At 35.3% G+C, this 21423-nt stretch overlaps 2 protein-coding genes and 2 long non-coding RNA genes across 4 annotated transcripts; all 4 read left to right on the top strand.

Annotated features, from left to right (window-relative positions):
* The first annotated feature begins 890 nt into the window (after positions 1–890).
* LOC128547016 (uncharacterized) lies at positions 891–3528 on the top strand. Its single transcript, XR_008366257.1, has 4 exons — positions 891–1006; positions 1991–2104; positions 2501–2614; positions 3412–3528. It is a non-coding gene; the product is annotated as an uncharacterized LOC128547016 (long non-coding RNA).
* Positions 3529–3672: 144 nt separating this feature from the next.
* Positions 3673–7501, top strand: LOC128546691 (fibropellin-3-like). The gene is made up of 6 exons (XM_053517941.1): positions 3673–3838; positions 4838–4951; positions 5388–5501; positions 5744–5857; positions 6187–6300; positions 7386–7501. Exons 1-6 carry the CDS (start codon positions 3673–3675, stop codon positions 7499–7501), a joined length of 738 nt encoding a protein of 245 aa, XP_053373916.1.
* A 428-nt stretch (positions 7502–7929) lies between these two features.
* LOC128547017 (uncharacterized) lies at positions 7930–9365 on the top strand. Its single transcript, XR_008366258.1, has 3 exons — positions 7930–8045; positions 8897–9010; positions 9252–9365. It is a non-coding gene; the product is annotated as an uncharacterized LOC128547017 (long non-coding RNA).
* Positions 9366–9482: 117 nt separating this feature from the next.
* On the top strand, positions 9483–11109 carry LOC123530748 (fibropellin-1-like). Its single transcript, XM_053517940.1, has 4 exons — positions 9483–9501; positions 9920–10033; positions 10339–10449; positions 10882–11109. Exons 1-4 carry the CDS (start codon positions 9483–9485, stop codon positions 11085–11087), a joined length of 450 nt encoding a protein of 149 aa, XP_053373915.1. The 3' UTR covers positions 11088–11109.
* The last annotated feature ends 10314 nt before the right edge of the window (positions 11110–21423 follow it).

Raw genomic sequence — 21423 nt, 5'->3', positions numbered from 1 at the left:
AATTACGCTTAGTCAAAATATCATTCTAACACGACCCGATTCATTTTCTTAACAAAGAAAGCTGAACAGTGTATGTTATTATAAAAAAAAAAATTTTTTCTGACGTCCAAATTATTACGTCATATCGTAAAACGGCATAGCGGCGCGCTGGAAAAGAAACCAGCAGAAAACACGTAAATATTTGAAGGATGACGTCATGGATGTAGGTCTACTTCAAAATCCTTTGTAACGTGTTAGAATCTCATTTAGTGATTTGCTCTTGAATAAAACAATTGTTTGTCGTTCAGATGCGTATTATTATATCACTCCGGCTGCGCCCTCGTGATATAATTCCTTCGCATCTGAACTCCAAACAACGATTTTATTCAGCGACAAATCACAATATATTCTGCATGTCAGCAGGTTTCTCAGCAACAAGTTGACTGAATGTATTCAAATTCTACACAAGTCTCCAACCGCTTTAAGTCAGGTTCTCAAACTTCTGTTACACATTTTTAACAAAATAATAACTCCTTAAATTACACAAAAAAATATTGTAAAATGTTTTCATGTTAGCTTGTTTCTCAGCAACCTTTAAAATCACACACAACTCTTCGACATCATTCATGACCTCACGCAAACCTGGTTTTATACGTTAATTAAATGACACAATGGTGGCGCTGTCGGTTTCCTACGATTGTGGAAATATGTTCTTTAGAGGAGGTTCTATTCACCTACCATTAACATAGAATATTATTATGGTGTAACATATTCTCATCCACTTCAGACACAGTAAAATTGAACAGAATAAAATGAACGATTATATTTAGAATGCATGATATACTGAATGGCGATGTTTTTATATAATGTGCTATGGTCATTTCTCAGAATGTTTTATTATATAACTTTATAGATCTCAATGAATGTGCGAGTAACCCGTGTCAGAATGGAGCAACGTGCACCAATGGACGAAATCAGTACATATGCACATGCGCTGGTGGCTGGACAGGGACCACGTGCTCACAGGGTTTGTATATATTATTATGGCAGATATCTTCGAACAAATTATAAAACTTTATATTAAAAACTGCCATTACAGGTAATGCTTTCATGAAAGGCAATTTACAATTTTAGCAGACCTCGGTAACTGACCTTTATTCCTGACCTCTGTGTGTTCGAGTATTCATTCATGTGAAGATTTGTTTGTTTTGGGTTTAACGCCATTTTTCAACAGTGTTTCAGTTATGTAACGGCGGGCAATTAACATAACCAGTGTTCCTCGATTCTGTACCAGTACAAACCTGTTCTCCGCAAGTAACTGCCAACTTCCCCACATGAATTATCAGAGGTGGAGGATGAATGGTGTCAGACACAATGTCTATTATCAAATCGTCACGGAGAACATACGCCCCGCCCAGGGATCGAACTCGCGACCCCGCGATCCGTAGATCAACGCTCTCCCTACTGAGCTAAGCGGGCTGGCTCGCTCGTGTGAAGAAGCCATCCTGTTGATAGGTGAAGATGGGGCTGTATTACCCATGTCTCTTACTTGCCTGGGATTGACTGCGATCTTCCTCGGCCGTTGAATCAAAAATATAAGCCTGCGTGGAATCTTTTTACAGATTGTATTGAATAAAAAGATGAAATACAATTTTCTAACTACATCGAAACAGCGTTTAACGGACTAAAGGGAGTACTAAATAGTAAATGAAAAAAGAAGAAAAACGAAACGAAAATTAGATCAACATAGTTAAGTAGACGAAAATAGAGCGAATGGCTCCCATTCGTTCATAAGAAATGTCATAAGAAATGTTAGATAGATAGATTCTTTTATTCTAAGACAGTTTATGAAGCATTGCACGTTTCATGTTGTAAATCACAAAACACTTTTTTCTTCGAGATTGGGATGGTGGTAGAGAGTTATGACGATCTGGTATGGTTGCCGCCACAGTGCATAGTATCCATCATATAGCTTCATTTCACTCTGTCTACATTGAATTGCCTATTACAGACATCAACGAATGCTCGAGCAACCCGTGCGAAAATGGAGCCACATGCAACAACCTTGTGAATAGTTACTCGTGTACATGTACCGGAGGTTGGCAAGGAACAAATTGTGACCAAGGTAAGTTTAAGTCGAAACACATGTTAATGATTTGATGTTTACAAATTTTAAGTAGATATGAGAAATTCCTGTTGATTTCGCTAGACACTCGTACACAGTATCGAAAGGTTTGAAATATTATCGTATTATGAGCAGTAAAAGAAAGAAACTATCGTAATGATATTTAGTTAGATTTTCATGAGAAACATCATTATAGGTGAAAGTAGTTCGTGGAAAGAGAATGAAATGAATGTTGCTGTATTTGCATGACAGAAATCGCGCTTAAAAAAGACAAGGATGCATTAAATGAAAAGAATCTGTAGAAAATGTTTTAATTCACAAATATTTGAGACAGCTACTGCCTACGTTGCCGCGGTAAGCAATTTGATTTAACATGTTCCTTTTGTCTTTACACAGATGTAAATGAATGTGCCAGTAACCCGTGCAAAAATGGAGCCACATGCGCCAATGGTCGAAATGAATACACGTGCACTTGTGCTGCCGGTTGGACATCAACAAATTGTGATGTTGGTAAGTACGTGAATGGCGACATGTCTAAAGAAAAATAAGAAATGCGTGTTGATAAAGAGACGACTCTCGCCTTGTTATCTCTTGTTATCCCCCGCTGAAGGCGGAGGGATATAGATTTGGTGTTCTATATGTATCGGACTGTACCTCCGACGGTGCGTCCGTCTGAATTGAAAATGCTCATTATTCAAAAAATATTTATGCTAGAATAACCAAACCTCAGATAATTATTGATAAACTCACATTTTGCATTTTCCCCCTTATTCCATTAAAAACAGAGTTTTTTCCCCTGATTTGTTTAAAAATAGGAGTTTTTGACTGTGTCTAGGTAACTTATTGATAGATCTTCATGAAACTTTACACAAATGTACATCACCATAGAGCGGTGGTACACGCACGACTTTCGTCAGGATCACTTATTGCTTAGAGGTGTTTTCCTTTAATTGTTTTATAATCCATAAATTACCACAAACCAAAGTAATCCGTAGATGGATCTTCATGAAATTTTAAGACTAATATAGATCGCTATAGGGCAATGGCGCATGCACATCTTTCATAAGGAGCTCTTCAGAAACTGCAGAGTTATTGCCCTTTGATTGTTTAAAAATTCAAAATTATATCTGGAAATTAAAAAAAAATAGTTAGGATTTTTCTTTAAAATAGTTTTGAATATGCATATGCATGAAAATCTTACTAGGTAAGTGTAGTATGATAAAAATAATAATGCAACAAGAAGGGGAAGTGAAAATCAAGACAGAGAGTTTTTTAGTATAATAATTTTGTTTCGTGTTTGTTGTTAGATATTGACGAATGTGCGAGCAACCCATGTCAGAATGGAGCCACGTGTCATAACGGACAGAATAGTTACACGTGCGAATGCGCGGGAGGGTGGACAGGAACACACTGTGAACTAGGTACTGTCTTGGTATTGTCAGTATTTTCATATAAAATTATAGAATACACTTTAAAGATATACTTTCCTTAAAACATGTAGGTTTGAATGCATACCAAAAACTTATTGTTTATTTTGTTTGTTTTCAACAGCTACATACAACTTTAGAATGTTTCCATCCATCAGAAAGCATCTAATCTATACTGTTTTATCATCTATAGATATTGACGAGTGTGCAAGTAGCCCGTGCCAAAATGGAGCTGCGTGCTCAAATGAGCAAAACCGTTTTGTATGCACGTGTACTGGTGGCTGGACAGGCACGGACTGTAACACAGGTAATGCTTGGACTTCTTTATATCTTAATGGCTTAACCTATGCCCCAAAATTTTTTGTCTTTTTGAAATATTGATCCGAAGCTACTTCAGAGAAAAGTTGGAAGACGTTCACAAAAGCCAATGTATATGTCCTATACATTCCTGAAAATACACATCAGTCTAAATATTTTACATTTCATATCTAAGTTTAAGGTTTAAGTATATGCTAATTTCAATATTTGAATTTGACAACCCAGACGCCTGTTGGAGTAGGGCGTTAAATCAAACCCATAATGCGTTCGAGCCACCGCTCCTCCAATTAAACTACTAACATTGTGATAAGAGACCCATATATTGGTGCTTTACACGTGGCAAGCTAAAGAACCAGGGAAGCTACTACAACAGGAGCGTCTTCTGTATCTTGGCAAGGCACTATCATTCAACTAGATATACAGTTTTCTGGAGGAGTCGCCTATATGGGTTTCCGGCGGGGACTATAACAAACAAAGTGCGATAAAAACTCCGTGCTTTGCCATCGTGCCTTCGCACTTTGCGTTTAAGGGATCTTACGCTGGCCCAAAGACCCAAACGGAATACCGAATTTTTTACGAATCGCAACTTCACATTCGCTCATTTTAACACATATAATTTCTTTGCAATACATAGACCATATATGTTTGTTTCAGTAAACATTTTATAAGATCGGACTATTTTTCACCGAATGAACACCAGATGCGATATGTTAACGAGTGTTGTACCCACGAGTGATAATGTAAAATCTTGTGTTCAAGGGTGAAAAATATGTAATTTTACAGGCAAGACAAACAAATATTCTTATTATTTCACGATTTTCAGTTGTCCAAAATTTTGTTTACTTGATATTTTAACTGATAAATTAAGATATTTTTCACTCTAATATTTCAATAATTCAAAAGAAAACAATATATCATTGTACAAAAGGTACATAAAGGTATCAATATGTTTTTTTGCTTATCAATTTTGAAATGATACATGTTTTAGATGTCAACGAATGCGCGAGTAACCCGTGCCAGAATGGAGCTACATGTCACAACAACCAGAACAGTTACTCGTGCACGTGTGCAGGAGGCTGGCAAGGATACGACTGTGACCTGGGTATGAATATTTTTATAACAAAATATGACAGAATGCATTTAATCAGCACTCTTTCTTTCGTTTAAATGTTTAAAACAATTTTACCCGTTGTAAAATTAAACCATAGCTCCAAAAGGAAGCAAATATTTATAAATTTATATATGATCTAGTTTTGCCACATTATAAAGTGTGTCATCAGTAGACGTTAGGGAGTATGCGACACGACTAAAGATGTCTTACATAAGGGAAGCATGCCAAAAGAATGGATGGCAATTTCATTAACTATATTTTAGATAGCATATCAATATCACTTTCCTAGACTATGAAAAATGGGACAAGTAATAATAGTTCACTTTTGAAATTTTGAAGATGATATTTTTTAAAATAGATCTGAAAATATTTAAGTGTTTTCTGTAATTAACAACAACAAAACAACTCTGCTTATATTACTTACTAGACATTAACGAATGCGACAGTAACCCGTGCCACAATGGAGCCACGTGCAACAATTTACAGAATCAGTACACGTGCACTTGTGCTGGTGGTTGGCAAGGAAACGACTGTGATCAGGGTAGGGTAACTTTTTCATATTTGTTTTTATTACATATAAAATAAGGATGAGGCTTAGTTTTAAAGCTTTTATATCTCCTTTGATTAAATGCAAACCACTTTTACTGACATACCTAACTTGAATTACTGTCTCACCATGTATATTGATTCTCAATAAGTTAATTGAAGTAAAGAAACAATTTCTAAAATAAACATGTATCAGTTTTTTAGCCAAATTTATACACGGATATTGTCTGATTCTAGATATAAACGAGTGTGCAAGCAACCCGTGCAAGAACGGAGCCACGTGCAATAATTTACTAGATCAATACACATGCACGTGTGCAGCAGGTTGGCAGGGCTATGACTGTGATCAAGGTAGGTTAACGGATATAAAACTGTATTGAAAGTTACTTATACTGCAAAATGAAGACGGAATTTAAAATAGCCTGTAAAACATTAAACATGCAATTACTTTGATTGGCATTTTACATTTAAGAATAAACATAGTTTTGTGGTGACAGAGTTAGGCAATTGCTCTCTATTCAAGAAGAAAGTACTTTGTATGTATTTTGTTTAACTTGATGTTTTATGACCAACATTACCAAAATTACGTCCAAAGATATCCGTCTTTTCTTCCGTTTAAAAATCGTTTACATCAAAAAATGTTCTTAGATTATCAGAAATATTCACTTTATGATTTTCAGATATTGATGAATGCGCAAGTAACCCGTGCTTTAACGGTGCTACGTGTAACAACTTGCTTGACCAGTACACGTGCACTTGTGCCGGAGGATGGCAAGGATATGACTGTGACTTAGGTATGCAACTTAATCGGTATTCTTCGTAAACTATTGAATATACTCTATAAAGTGAAATGTTTGATATCCAGAATGTTATTTACATGTATAGGAATATTATAAATTTGAATGTTGCATATACATGTACTTTCCTGGAAACAATATGTTTTCGTATGGATTGATGAATAGATTCACGTTTTATCTGTTTTGTTTGTTAGGGTCTTAATTATATTGCATTGTTGACCGTTTTATATAAAGGAAATAATAAAATGATAAAAATTTATCTGTGGAAAAATACAGTAAGTTTAAGGTACGTTTATTTTAATATGCGGTTCATGTAATATATTTAAAGGTTATTATTAGCTTTGTATCGGGAAATATACACGTGTTCTTCAGCGGAAATATTGCGCGACTTTAGGAGCATATTTCCTGATGCAAAGATAATAACCTTATTATTACATACGCATCTACACGTATAAATATTATGTAAATATCATATATATGTTCAACAGCCTGAATAGGATTGACAATATTGAACTAAACAGAAATAAATAGTGCAACAACACACACTGAATTACGTCACGCACCCGATATGAAATTCAGGCGTCAGTGTATGGAAAAATATTGACGTTTCCGGTACCAGTGTAACTTAACGGGGAATAGAAACGAGTATGTAATAAATTATCTTATTACATACTCGTTTCTATTCCCCGTTAAGTTACACTGGTCTTATTACATACTCGTTTCTATTCCCCGTTAAGTTACACTGGTACCGGAAACGTCAATATTTTTCCATACACTGACGCCTGAATTTCATATCGGGTGCGTGGCGTAATTCAGTGTGTGTTGTTGCACTATTTTTTTCTATTTAGTTCAGTATTGTCAATCCTATTCAGGCTATTGAATTTATTTATGATATTTACATAATATTTATACTGTAGATGCGTATGTAATAAAAAGGTTATTATCTTTGCAACAGGAAATATGCACTCGTTCTTCAGCGGAAGAATATTGCGCTCCTAAAGTCGCGCAATATTTCCTCTGAAGAACTCGTGATATTTCCCGATACAAAGCTAATAACCTATAAATATTCCATCTGCTTGCAGATATCGACGAGTGTTTGAGAAAACCCATGCCAGAATGGAGCCACGTGTCACAACAACCAAAAACAGTTACTCGTGCACATGTGCTGGAGGTTGGCAAGGATATGACTGTGATATAGGTCTGTTTGCATAATAATATTTTAATAGTTGATTTTGTGGTTGAGTCATTCCACGAAATTAGATCGCAACGAACACGTAAAATTCTCTTTTATGTTAAATTCAAAGATCAATATCCTTGAAATTATATCTCTACAAAACAGCCCTTTTAGCAAAAACCGCAAAACTTTGTGCTCACGGAAGTAAGCTTGTATTAAGTTTTATTTGTAACAACTGAAAAATATCAGTATTACAAGCTTTTTGAATACTTACAAATTTATTTTCATATTCAATCTAGTTACATCACACATGCCTACTCTAATTTAGATTAACGTTGGAATTAATATCAGATTTAAATATGGAGAAACATCGTGTACACCTGTTTTGGCGATGTTAACGTCCGCGGCTTTATTTTGTACAAGTTATATGAAAATAACGTTGTTTCTCAACCAGATATTGACGAATGTGCAAGCAACCCGTGCCACAATGGAGCCACGTGCAACAATTTACTGGATCACTACACGTGCACCTGTGCTGGTGGTTGGCAAGGATACGACTGTGATCAGGGTAGGTTGTTCTGAGAAGATGATATTCCGTTTGATAGATGCACATGTCATTCTAAGTTGTAGTGTAAGAAGGCGTCATTGATAAAGTACAGGTTGACTCACGATGAAATTGACTTCTAATTGGTGTGTAAAACCTGATTCTGTCCTTGAGCTGGCGAAGGTTGAATATTTAAATGACATCTGTATATATACTGTATACATTTGCAATAAACATCGCATCTATAGATGATAATATGATATAAAATAAGTGAGCTCGAGGATTTTTTTAATTGTTACGACGAAACGCTAATACTTGCGTGAAATCATTTAAATTACTTTTTTAAAATGTTTTAATTTCGTGGCATTATATCTTTTATGTTTTGTTATGTTGCGTTTATACTTTATTTCAATGCCAGTGATGTTCAACAATTGCTTGATAAAGTGTATACTATTCTATTCTATTATATTCAATTCTGTTCTGTTCTGTTCCTGTTCCTGTTTCTGTTCTGTTCTGTTGTGTTGTGTTGTGTTCTGTTGTGTTCTGTTTTGTTCTGTTCTGTTCTACTTGTTAGAGTGAATATCATACTGTACAGGTCTATCAAGGAGTGGGTGGGCGTGTGTGTGTATGGGGGAGAGGCGGTCTCGTTGGTGTCATTTGCTATTCGCTGCGTGTTTTCGGAACAATAAGGACAAACTCTTCTTATTTTTTTCCCGAACATTTATCTCTTAAAAGAATGTTTAAATTATCGCACTATAAAGCTTCTCGAGCTTGCAATAAAACTGTTTATACATGTAATGACTGGGACACTTGTGACGTCAGATTGTACATTTTTTATGGTTAATCGATATGAGTGGTGTTTATTTTTACCTCAGACATTGATGAGTGCGCAAGCAACCCGTGCCAGAATGGTGCCACGTGCAACAACTTGTTAGATCTATACACTTGTGACTGCGCCGGTGGTTGGCAGGGGTATGACTGTGACATTGGTATGTTCAAGCAACAGGTTTTTTATTATCATTATTTACACTTGCTGAATGGAGTTAAGATGATCTGTAAGAATTCACTTCAAATAAATTAATGTAGTTGATGGACATGTAGTCAATATATTTCAGGAAGTAAGCGATCACTGAGGCTATTTTTGTGAAACAGATAGTGTTTTCATGATAAATACCTAAAGCAAGTATCTTTTATTGAGTTCCATAAATGTGTATAACTGAACTTGAACAGATATTGATGAATGTGCGAGCAACCCGTGCCAGAATGGAGCCACATGCAACAACCTTGTCAACCATTACACGTGCACATGTGCCGGTGGCTGGCAGGGATACGACTGTGATATAGGTAAGAAGCGCTTGCTCTTTGCATATCAATCAATAAAATAAAATACTTGTACTTCCGTATTATGTATGTACGTTTCCGGTTCAAATACACAATTTACAAAGTTCTTTCATGGAAGAGATGGGCCGATGGTCTAGTGGTAACAAACTTAACTGTCAATCTAGAGGTCCGGGGTTCAAATCCAGGTCCAGGCACTGGATATTTCTGAGATGCTCTTGAGTGTCTCCCACGTAAGAGGCCTGTATTGGTTCTTCCCAGGAAAGACGGCTTCGCATGTGTCGGTGCTATACACCGGGCACGTTAAAGAACCAGACTGCCTGTTCGCAAAGAGCTAGGCTAAGTTAGCCGGACAGGCCTGTATCTGTTCTGTGGGCTTTATCTCACTCTGTCCCTCTGGTCATCTCGCTCTGTGCCTGTACTAGTAGAAGATGAATTTCGTTTTGTTATATGTCTCCCTGAAGCATCAAAAATGGGATGCAATTTCGTAAAATTTAAATTTAATTACATTAGGAATTCAAAGCTACCTTGAAGTTAACAATTGATCATCAACATTTCAGACATTGACGAGTGTGCGAGCAATCCGTGCTATAATGGAGCCACGTGTAACAACCTACTGGACCAATACACGTGCGATTGTACGGGTGGTTGGCAAGGCTATGACTGTGATGTTGGTACGGTATAAATAACATTCAACACTTTTTTGTTTTCTTATGCTAGTCATGTTGCTTATTCTCAGTAATTAGCTACTACAACATTTTGTTTGTATTCTTTTTTAGCTTGATGTGATGTATTCTAGAAAATTGCTTCATGCTAGTATTGCGAGAGGAACCTATGTTTTGGCCGAAATAGTTTTAAAGAAAACAGAAAGATTTTACTTTGTTGGACTACACTGACTTGACATTATTCAATTAGTTCAAATAACGTAACTAGTACATTATTTTACTAGATTTTTGTTCATAATCTTCTTTTTTTTCAGATATTGACGAATGTCTTAGTAGCCCGTGCATCAATGGCACGTGCACAAATCTCCAGAACGCCTACATGTGCACGTGCTTCCCAAAATACACCGCTAGGAATTGCGATTACTGTAAGTAAATCTGAATTTTAAAAGAAATTGTAGCTATGTCCTGTTTTAAAATACATTTACTGTTATATTTAATTTGTTATCTGTTATGTACAGACTCAGTAACACCGAGGGTGCTATTAGTTTACTTGGTCAAGTTCTATACTTCCACTGACAGATTTCTCTGTTGACCTGTTTGCTGTCATTCTTAATTTCGTAAGTTGTATCATCAAAATATATTAACTTTTTATTGAATACGTGGAGTTTGAAACAGTAGAAATACATTCGAAAACAACAAACAAATACAGTAGAATAGTTTAATTAGTATTATCCTACTCGGAAACACCAACATGTAAGTAATCGATGTCAAAGAGAAATAAAATTAAGTAATAAGTAATTGCGATTTCATTATTCAACTGTTTACGGACATAATGTTTTTCATTTTACTTTACTCAGTGATCGGATCCCCAATGGATGGAGAGTGGGGTCAATGGGAGGCGTGGCAGGGTTGCTCTGCGACTTGTGGAACTGGACGGCAGCGTCGATACCGTGCCTGTGATGATCCACCACCAGATTACGGCGGCCAGCCATGTGTTGGTGACGGATTCGATGAAACCAGTTGCTCTGGAGGAAGTGCTTGCCCTGGTTTGTATTCATTTTAAGACCTACTGCTTTGTTTTTTCATATCCTGCGATATAATATAGTATAGCCTAAATAGTGTCCATAATTAGAGAAACAATATTTGAGCGCATAAGTGATAAACTGAACATATCCTGTAGTTAAAACACAAATTAATAAGGAGATACACAGCATAACATTTATACATTTAAGATTACCATACGTTTCTGTTCATATATGTATATGACAGGTATTCATTTTCCGTGTTATATATGTTTTAAATGAGTTTTAGATTTAGCATGTTCAAATCTAGGCATTTCCGTTCCTCAGTACTAAATTGCAATGAGTACCAATTCAGATTAGTAAGAATGACAAAATTTTAAATAGTTTTTTGATAAAAGGAGTAAAAAGTAAATTTATGTGTAAATGATGCAACCTTATTCTATCTACAAGTGGTTGTTGATGGTAACTGGGGAGCCTGGACAACAGTATCGTCTTGCAGCGCTACCTGTGGACAAGGAAAGTCATTGAAAACACGACAGTGTGATAACCCAGCTCCTAGCAATGGAGGGAATGTGTGCACCGGTGACGCTGCGGTACTTTCCACATGCATAGTTGCCAACTGCACAGCTGGAAGTAAGCTCGAACTCTAACGGAGGCGCCTATGTTAATGTACGCTTTTTATCTTGAAGCTATGGCTCCAATCAGTTAGTTCTTGGTTAGTTTGCATCCCCGAATGTAGTTCAGTTTTAATAGGTGAGAACCGGTTATTTATCGGTCAGCGCTGCGTGTTTCAGTCACTGTCAACCGGGCATTATATTAGGGTTTTCCCTGTAGAAAAAAGGTCTAAAAATAGCACCATGCGTTTCCTAAATATTAAATAATGCTTGGTTCCCAGTTAACTGTGCGTCATATTAAACACAAAAAAGCAGCAACACAACTGTTAACCATTCTGTTCTTTTACTGTTCGCCATTTTATTTCCATTTGACGTTCATGTTCGCTGTAATTAAGTTTAGTGCTGCTGACTTAGGTTATCAAAATGATTATGAAAACAAACGACGAAAAACTAAACTATTGAGATTTGCTTCTTCATCAAACGGAGAGAAGAGTAAAATTTTAACTGAGAGGGAGGCTCTTGAAAGGAAAAACAACTAGATGTACTAATGACTGTTTCTTAATACTTATATGTTTAGTTTTAAAATATAAAGATAAATGTGTTTTTTGTCTGTCAAATATTGAACACTTACGTTTAGCCTAAAAACGAACTTTGGTATAATAAAAGAATTTCAGCCATTGAATATGATGTGATACTGAACAGAAAAAGAAACATTTACCGAAGCGATAAAGTGATGTACGCTGCCAAATAGGTATCGCGGAGGAATTTTTTCCGCGAATTTCTATGCTTATGTTGTGGCCGATCCCATTTGGTGTGGGGAAAGGGTAGTGTTAGCCTGAATGGTGTTAATATCTGGGAAAATACGGTTTTTTTAAAACATTTATTCTATAAAATCCAACTTATCAATTGATTAGCCCGCAAGAAACGTTTGAAAAAACCGACCATTTTTTCTGGTGCTTTCAGGTTTGTCCAAATGGCTATTTTTACATGTTACTCGGGAAGGACTCACGTGTATACAGGAAATATTCAGATGTGATTGTTTCTCTGATTGTGACGACGCAAGTGATGAAAACCAGGTTTGGGCTGGTTGTACAGACATCTGTCCAGACAATGATTCTCCAGGTTGGTTAGCAAATTGTTTCTTATTCGTTTCTTTGAGATATCTAGTGATATAACACATTAAAACAGGTGAATTGCAATGCAAGCTGTGTATAGTGATTTGAATTGCCCTACTGATGATGCTCTTTTTATATGACTTTGTAAGGAATTCCAGATAGTAGCGCCAGAATATGTAAAACTTTTTTTAAATAGTTCAGTTTTCGGTCGAGGAAGGTAAAGCTGCAAATTAGAATCTGACCTCAAAGTTCGAGCATGTATGTCATGTATATCACAGCTAAATGTAAATAAATTTCTGCGGGAAATAGGTGCTTTATCGTTTAGACTTTTGTACATTAAAACTGCTTTTGAAATATTACCCGCTCCCGGAAAGTCATCCAGTTAAATTCTCGGAATAATTCAGCAGAGGGGTATCGAAGTCTTTATCAAGAATTAGGCGAGCTGCTCTTTTTTTAAACTTAACACGTATGTGTATATTTACTTGTAGGTTTTTGTGCATCACCCCTTCAAAAACATCTTTTTGGAGGGGTGTGTGGTCCACCTTTTGTGCCGTGCATATCTCAAAAACGCATTTAATCCAGAGTCTAAAATATGCATGAAAAGGGCCTTATTTTGTGTCAGTTGTTTCTAAAGAAAGTATTTGAACAGGGATTTAGAAACATTACAGGAGTTCTATTCGGCATGTTAATTTGTGCATCTGGTATTCTGTAAGAGATATCACAATGCCAGACCAGAGGTATTGTACTTGACTTAATTAAGTTTGTATCGAACATATCTAAAAAAGTATTTAACCTAGGGTCATGAAACATACTAGTAATATTATTCAACATATGAAGGTGTGTACCTGGGATTTTGTTCTCAATTTGTTAGTCAGTTTAGAGTTATTGCCCTTGATTGTCAAAAATATGTATAAAGGGCATACACGTTTGTGTCATATGTAAAATTATTTAACAAACAGTCATAAAGAATTAAGGAATTGTTTTATAGCATGTGAAGTTGGGCATCTGGTGTTTAGGATTTCACTCAACGATAATTAGAATATAAAAAAAAAAACACGTTTAATGGAATGAACAAACGGGCTGCGATAATATTTAAGTTAAACATGATATAAACATTTAAGTTTATTGATTAGAATATGGGTACGCAGTTTCTTTTCGAAAGTTTTAACAAATCATTTTGCCTGCTTAATGTCAAAGCAACTTTATAATGTCAGCGAAACATTTCTTTCAAATATGTATCTTTCGAAGAGAATCATATCGGGAAACCAGTCCTGTAGGAATTTTGAAGGATCTGTAATTTTATCATACTAAATGTCTTCCTGAAGGTTATGCACTATAAAGCAGAACTATGGGAAGAAATGGAATTATGGGTAGAACTTAGGTACAAGTGAAAAGTTTCATATATTGAAAAGTATTCCGTTTCCCGTACAATACAACAATCATTATTGACACATATTTTACTTTCTCAGTCAGAACTGAATTATTACGCATATCTCAATAGAGACGTTCTCAGAAAAGAATAATGTGCTCATTGTTGTCAGGTTGTTCCATGTCAATCTTTATTTTCTATTTTTATTTCAGGCCTACAAAGTCTATCTCTTGCGACCGTACTACTTATGACATTGACCGTAGTTTGTCTAAGAAAGATATTCTAGACGGTATGGAGTCTGTCTCAAACAGTTGACGACATATACATATATACCACCTTTAAAAGCAAATAAAACTGCTAGCTTTAGCATTATAGACATTGAAGAAGTGGATTTCCAGAAATATTCGTTTGTCAATTTGCCCCCACCCCGAAAAACTGCTATATAAATTAGATTCCATACAGGGCATAAACAGGTCATTGTCGGATATGATTTAAATTCTGTATCACATATATTTATATACCAAACATTAGAGGAAGTGCTGTGTGACGTGTGACAGGAATTTTAACATTAAGTGTAAATATTTTGTATCAACAACTTGAATCGTCTTTTCGTTTAGTAGTTGTCGGTCTTGTTTTTATTTCTCTCATAATTTATCGATTCTGTCTTGTACTAACGTAGTCTTCATCTCTTTATATACATGAACATAAATAACGAATGTCTTTCATCATTTTTACGTAGTTTACACATGTATTTCATAGTCACCGTGTTGTTAATTTGTTTTTACATGTGACGCTCTGAATAAATCAGATGAGTGGCATACATCTTTTAATTTGTTAATTTGTCCTATTTTATCTCAATTCACAAACGACAAAATACAGTCTGACTTAAAGTATTGTCAAACTCATCCCCAGAAAAGATGACTGTGCATAGCCAATTTGCTTCAATATTCCAGTTGTCTTTGATGATAGAAAGGTGGAAAGACTGTAACAGTTTTTATATAGTCGGTTAGAGATTTCTTTACAAATCGGATGCAAAATAAAAATTAAAGTTTTTACATAAATGACATAAAAGTTTAACAATTCTGTTTGGTAATCTTTAATTTGATACAAAAATGTCTTATATTGCTTAGATTATTCTTGTAATTTGCCATTTTCCTTAATGGGTTTTGTCAACAAGCCTGTACGAAATCAGATATTAAAATTACTTTTTATCGATCGTTAACCAACTCCAGTTACATTTTTTGTGCTTAAGTAAGTTAATCTGATTTAACCGATCAGTATTAAAATATATCTGCGACTTGCCCCCTAAAACCCAATAGATTATCCTTAATCATAATGATTTTATAAGCTTATATCGGCTTGCTAAACACAATTTCTAATACATAAGCCACACGTGGACACAAAGTGTAAGGAGGTCAGCAATGTTATATAACTGTGCCATACCGTAAACTTTTAATGTCTTGCACGTAAACTCTGGGTGTTTAACATGTCTACTGAAACTAAAACTGTTTTATTTGATTAAACGCCTTTTTTACGTAAAACATATTCAATGGCATTTTACAAACACATAAAAAATACGTCTAAAAATAAAGGCATTTTAAAGATGTATGAAATAAATGAGCATAAGTATCATTGTGAATAAACTATTTAGTAAATATTAAACAAAAGATCAGGCATCTGATAAGATTAATTAAATATTAGAATATTAAGTTACAGTAAGATAGCTGTTTTGTTAGTAAGTAAGTAGAAGTTAGTTATTGTGACATGTCCATAAGTTATTACAAACATCTGTATTTTTGTATTTGTGATAAAATTGTTTATATTCCAATGTATTTACACAGTAAAATTCATCCAGGTCATGTTACCACAATATCTTCTAACCCATAGTCACAGTCTCTGAAAGAGTGCAAAGTAATTTCCAAAAAAATGAGTTTTCAACATCTTTTTGAATACATCTAATGTGTCCGAGTTCCTTATTTCGAGAGTCCATTCATTCCAGAGTTTAGGTCCAACAGTACCAAAACTTCTGTCGCTGAACGTTTTGCGCTTGTTGAAAGGAACAACGAAACACCCAGAAACGGCATTTGAAGAACGCAAGTCCCTTGTCTGTGTTTGTTTTATGAGAAGTTCTGAAAGATATTCCGGAGAATTTCCAACTGAACAATTATACATGTAGGTGAGCATTTTGAATGTGATTCTGGCTTTGATGTGTAGCCACTGAAGATCATAGAGCGTTTGCTTGGAACTGTCATATTTTCTTCGATTTAGGACAAGTTTTGTACACATGTTCTGAATTCGTTGCATTTTGTTTACCACGCTTTGAGCAATACCATACAGAATGACATCGCAATAATCTAAATGGGATATCTACAATGACAGCACACGAGTTTCGGCAGCCTCTTTGGTAAGATATTTCTGGATACATTTTATTCTGAAGTAGTTGAGCATTGCTGTTCTACATTTTCGTTTTACATGCTCTTTTAGATTCAAGTTTTCATCAAGGAATGCACCTAGATATCGAATAAAGCTCACTGATTTCACTTCATCGCCTACAATGCATATTTTGTCAGTTGCACTTAGAGAGCTGTTGCCTACTACCAAACATGATGAACTCGGTTTTGAAAGATTTCATTTTGGGTTTATTTTCATTCATCCATTTATTGATTGTTATAGCACATTGTTCAAGTTCTTGTATTGCCTAGGATTCGACTGTTAGTATGATGGTTTAAAGCTTTTGTAGCAGTGTGGTCATCCGCAAAGCCGTAAACTGAAATCGATGGCGGAATAACATCAAACAGTGTCCCCGCATATGTCAAATAGAGCCACGGTTTTAAGCAACTCCCTTGTGGAACGCTACAATGTAACTGGCGTGAAAAGGACACGGCTGAATTGACACTTACACGGCAACTTCTGGGGCGCAGATAGGAATCAACCCAGCTCAGTGCTGTTCCACAAATGTCATACTGCTTGTTCAACACATCAATGAGAATGTCATGGTCTACATTATCAAAGGCGGCACTGATATCGAAGGCAATTAGCGCCGTAACTTCTTTCTTCTCAATAGCATCAAGTTAATCATTTACTGGACGTAGCAATGCTGATTCGCAAAAATGTTTTTTCCTGTAAGCAGCTGCAGATTGGTTTTTGGGTAGAAGATTGTGTTTGTTTACATGATCGTTGAGCCTGAACAGAGCTGCTTTTTTAATTAGCCTGTAGTTTGCAAATTCAAGTTCGAGCCCCACTTTCTTCAACAAAGGTCTTATAATTGCCTGTTTCCATTTTGTTTGAAAGATGCCGTCACGCAACGACAAATTTACCAATTTGGCAATAATAGATGATTTTACACAAGTTATTGGTAACTATGCTATGCGGATGTTTTGGTTTTAACGCGCATGCGCACTTTACGCGTGGCAAAAAGAACTCTCAACCATAAGAAAACCTACATAAAATTATCATCATATTACGAATTGTTTTGTCATTATAAGGATAATTTCATTCAAGTAATTTATCATACAGTATACTTTGATAAAAAACATCTGTGTTAATTAAACATATCTTACCTGAGAAGTCTGCTTTATTCTTATTTTCGTCAGAAAAGAACAAACATTTCCACTTTTTCCACACATCATACAAATATAAAACTTGTTCCTTGCGTTTAAAAATTCATATTTTTTCATAATATCTATTTTTACCACAATATTAAATAGTTGTTATATACATTTTTCCGCCTTGAATGACATGTCGCGGCTTCATGTCACTGAGGTTGCTGGATGGTTGATATACCGGAAATCATTGCGTAATATTATGCAAATGACATGATAAAACATTGTTTATTTATTTATTTTTTTGGGTTTAACGTCGCACCGGTCATATGGCGGCTTTCCAGCTTTGATGGTGGAGGAAGACCCCAGGTGCCCCTCCGTGCACTATTTCATCACGAGCGGGCACCTGGGTAGGATAAAACATTGGTTACCTGGGTAATCAAGACCGTAACTTAATAGAGTGTCCTCTAATTAGGGCGGATTATAAAAGTTACTGAAGCAAATAAGCTGATTTTGATGTGACCGGTCATCGATGCCATTAAAAGAACGCACACGGATAAATATATCACGTGGCGGGGCTGTTTTGTGGATAATAAAAGTAAACATTTCACGTGATATCTAGTATCATAAAATCTGTAAGAATATATGTTATGCTATATGCTATATATTTGGAACTTTAATGGACATTGTCTTTTAAAAAGACTACAGTGTAGTTACAAAAAATCTAAATTCGTAAGATATGAATCATATCAAGGACTATAATTAAATACACTGAAGGAAAATGCCTGATATAAATATTTATTCTATACCTATTTTATCTATCCAATCGCGAACGTTCATTTGCAACACGTGACCGTACAATATATTACGGTATTTGGATGCACGTGCGTACAAAAATCCTGTATTTTCTGTATTTGGACGCACGCGCGTACAAAAAATCCTGTATTTTCCGTATTTGGACGGTTCAGCAGTCCCATGTTAAACATACGATAAAGCCCGAAACGCGTGAAAATGTTCCAAATGTAAATCGGATGAAGTAGGCGCTCTATGTACAGAGTTTGATTATGCGTCTTGAAATCTGGATTTAATTTGAGTTTTTCTGTTTACAACACACAAAAACGATTCAAGGGATAACAATGCTATCTGATTTAGATATTAAAACGTTCGTTAATAATCAAAAACTTAAAAACACAGTAAAAAGGATCATCAGATGTTGGAATATTTGAAAAGTCGCTTAAAGAAGCCGTTCCGGACGAAACCTAGAAATTGGTATCAGCCCTGACTGTCTGAATAGCTACCTCAGCAGTTTTTATTTAACGGTTAAGAACAAAATGGAGAAGATTATGAATGACAGCGGACGGGCGGTCAGCATCCAAAACATGTCTGCTCTATAATTCAGTTTTCGTCGGATCTTCACCAAACTTGCTGACAATGTTTTTGGGCATTACATCGCCGCCAGTTTCGATAACCAGCCAAATTGTACCAGACACTCTTTGATTATAGTTCTTGAATTACTCGAAAAACTCTTTTAAGTCGAACAGCTTTCATCCGATCTTCACCAAACTTGCTGACAATGTTTGTGGGCATAATATCTCGGCCAAGTATTATTATCACCCAAATCGCCAAATGGCTGTTGTAGGGAGGTTGCACCATATATTTTTTTTAATGATGATACGCAGAAAAAACAACATTCAATGAATTGCGTATATTACGTATGAAGTGAAATAAATATAGAATAAAAAGGTTATTTAAGGTCTAACATTGTTCTGTATAATATATATTTGCACTCATACCAAGCTGGGAGAAACTAGAAAAGGCAGGAATACAATATTCAGTGAAACATTTTTAATTTAAACTATTATTATAGTAAAATAAAATAGATATAGAATAAAAAGGTTATTTAACATTGTACTGTACAATACGAGATATATTTTGACTCATACCCAGCTGAGAAAACCATATTGAACTCGCCTAGCGGCTCGTCCAATATGGTTTTCTCAGCTGGGTACTCGTCCAAATATATCTCCGTATTGTACAGAACAATGTTAAATAACCTAATACTACTTTTTATGTTTTCATGCTGAATCATTTCATATCGAAAATGTATCGCACAAAAAAGTCATTATCCGTGATTTAGAATAATTATGATAAACTTGAATTCCGCAAAGAATGAAAACAGATAAAGAATGTAAGTGTAGAACACCGCTACCCGCCCCCTTTCTATCAAATCTTACCACTGCATTGACCATCCGGCCAGTTTGATAATGTTAAATACAAAACTTGCAAATTCGAAGAAACAACAGAAATAAATACTAACTTTTTTAAGATGATTATTGTTATTTTTTGACAAAGAACTATAAAATTTTATAGCTCTTTGTTTTTGAATACTGAATGAATTTATCCCTATTGGAGTATAATTGGACATAAACAATCATAGGCTGAACTTTGTTAATTGAACATTTTATTTTCAAGTTTGACTTTTAACTACATGTATAGTAACTGCGACACGTTGTAAGTTACGTCATACGTGCCGAATAAATAGTCCATTAATCCAAAATCATCAATGATAATGCGCATTAGTTAAATCTATTGGTTTGCAAATATCTACATATATTTTCCTTTGCCTTACGGTGGATATTTACTATAAAACAAACTCATTATTAATCGAATAGATTAAAATACAATATAATTCTTACGTTATTTATATTGTGCAGTCATGTCTTTCGCCCTACGTAGAGTGCGCATGCGCGAAAATTGTTTACCGTTGCCAAGGAAGTAGCTCCCCGTAAAAAGGTCTATAGGTAATGGTTCATCTAAGTACAATTTTAGCACTTTTGTTGGTAGAATATCAAGTTCACATGATTTCGTCTGTAGCTGGTTTATAAGTTTTCTTACTTCTTCCTCACTCAGATCTTTAAGACTGTCAAAGCAAAAAATATATTATTCGCATGGTTGAAAATTATCGAAATGTTTCAACGATTCTCGATTTTTTTTCGATTTTGTTCATGAAATGATCTGCAAATTTCTCTGCCAGTGTGTCGTCATGCCCAAAGGCATAGGGTTCTCAGATCTAGTGCGAGTTGTCTCAGATACAAATCTATAAAGCTTTTTCGAGTCACCTTTAGCATTTAGAACTTTTTCTCTAAGAGATGAGCTTTTCTCACATTTGAGTTCATTTTCGTAGTTTTTGCGTGCTGTTTTAAAGGCTTCATACAGATGTGCTTGTCTGTGTTTTTATCCACAAACGTCCAGATTTGCGTGCCGCTCTTTTAAAACGAAGGAGTTTTTCTTTGAACCAGGGTTTTAGAGTGCAACGGATGATTGTTTTTTTTCTATAAATGGTGCGTGTGAGTTCATAATCTTTTCTACTGCTGTCTGAAATTCATCAACATCATCAACAAAAGAGTCGACATTATCACTTTTAATGGTCATTTCTCTCAGATCACTTGAATTGTGTTCGTATCCATGTCTTTGAAATTTCTAAAAAGCACCACCTCACTGGTTATATTTTCCTTTTTAACATTTGTCACAACTTTAACTGCAAAGTGATCAGAAAACTGAAGTGAAGTCAACATTTGGTGAAATATGTGAGAGACAATCTTAAATATGAGGAATCTTGAATGAAATAACATTTTCTTATAAGTTTTATCAGTAATAAAATGTTGATACTGGTTTATATTGTATTGACAAGTATCAGGCCTGACAGGTATCTTGCCGTTTGTGTGGTTGTGTTTTCA

This window comes from Mercenaria mercenaria, chromosome 11 (assembly GCF_021730395.1).
Source record: "Mercenaria mercenaria strain notata chromosome 11, MADL_Memer_1, whole genome shotgun sequence".
In the NCBI taxonomy this organism is placed as follows: Eukaryota; Metazoa; Mollusca; class Bivalvia; order Venerida; family Veneridae; genus Mercenaria; species Mercenaria mercenaria.
This window is presented reverse-complemented; position numbering and strand designations above follow the sequence as displayed.

What these genes read in the sequence shown, in the direction of transcription:
- LOC128546691 (XM_053517941.1), top strand. Translation starts at nt 3,673, where the DNA reads ATGTTTCCATCCATCAGAAAGCATCTAATCTATACTGTTTTATCATCT. An exon ending in AGGATACGACTGTGACCTGG is followed by an intron (nt 4,952 to 5,387) that starts GTATGAATATTT and finishes ATTACTTACTAG; the next exon opens with ACATTAACGAATGCGACAGT. An exon ending in AGGATATGACTGTGACTTAG is followed by an intron (nt 6,301 to 7,385) that starts GTATGCAACTTA and finishes ATCTGCTTGCAG; the next exon opens with ATATCGACGAGTGTTTGAGA.
- LOC123530748 (XM_053517940.1), top strand. An exon ending in AGGCTATGACTGTGATGTTG is followed by an intron (nt 10,034 to 10,338) that starts GTACGGTATAAA and finishes CTTTTTTTTCAG; the next exon opens with ATATTGACGAATGTCTTAGT. An exon ending in CGCTAGGAATTGCGATTACT is followed by an intron (nt 10,450 to 10,881) that starts GTAAGTAAATCT and finishes TACTTTACTCAG; the next exon opens with TGATCGGATCCCCAATGGAT.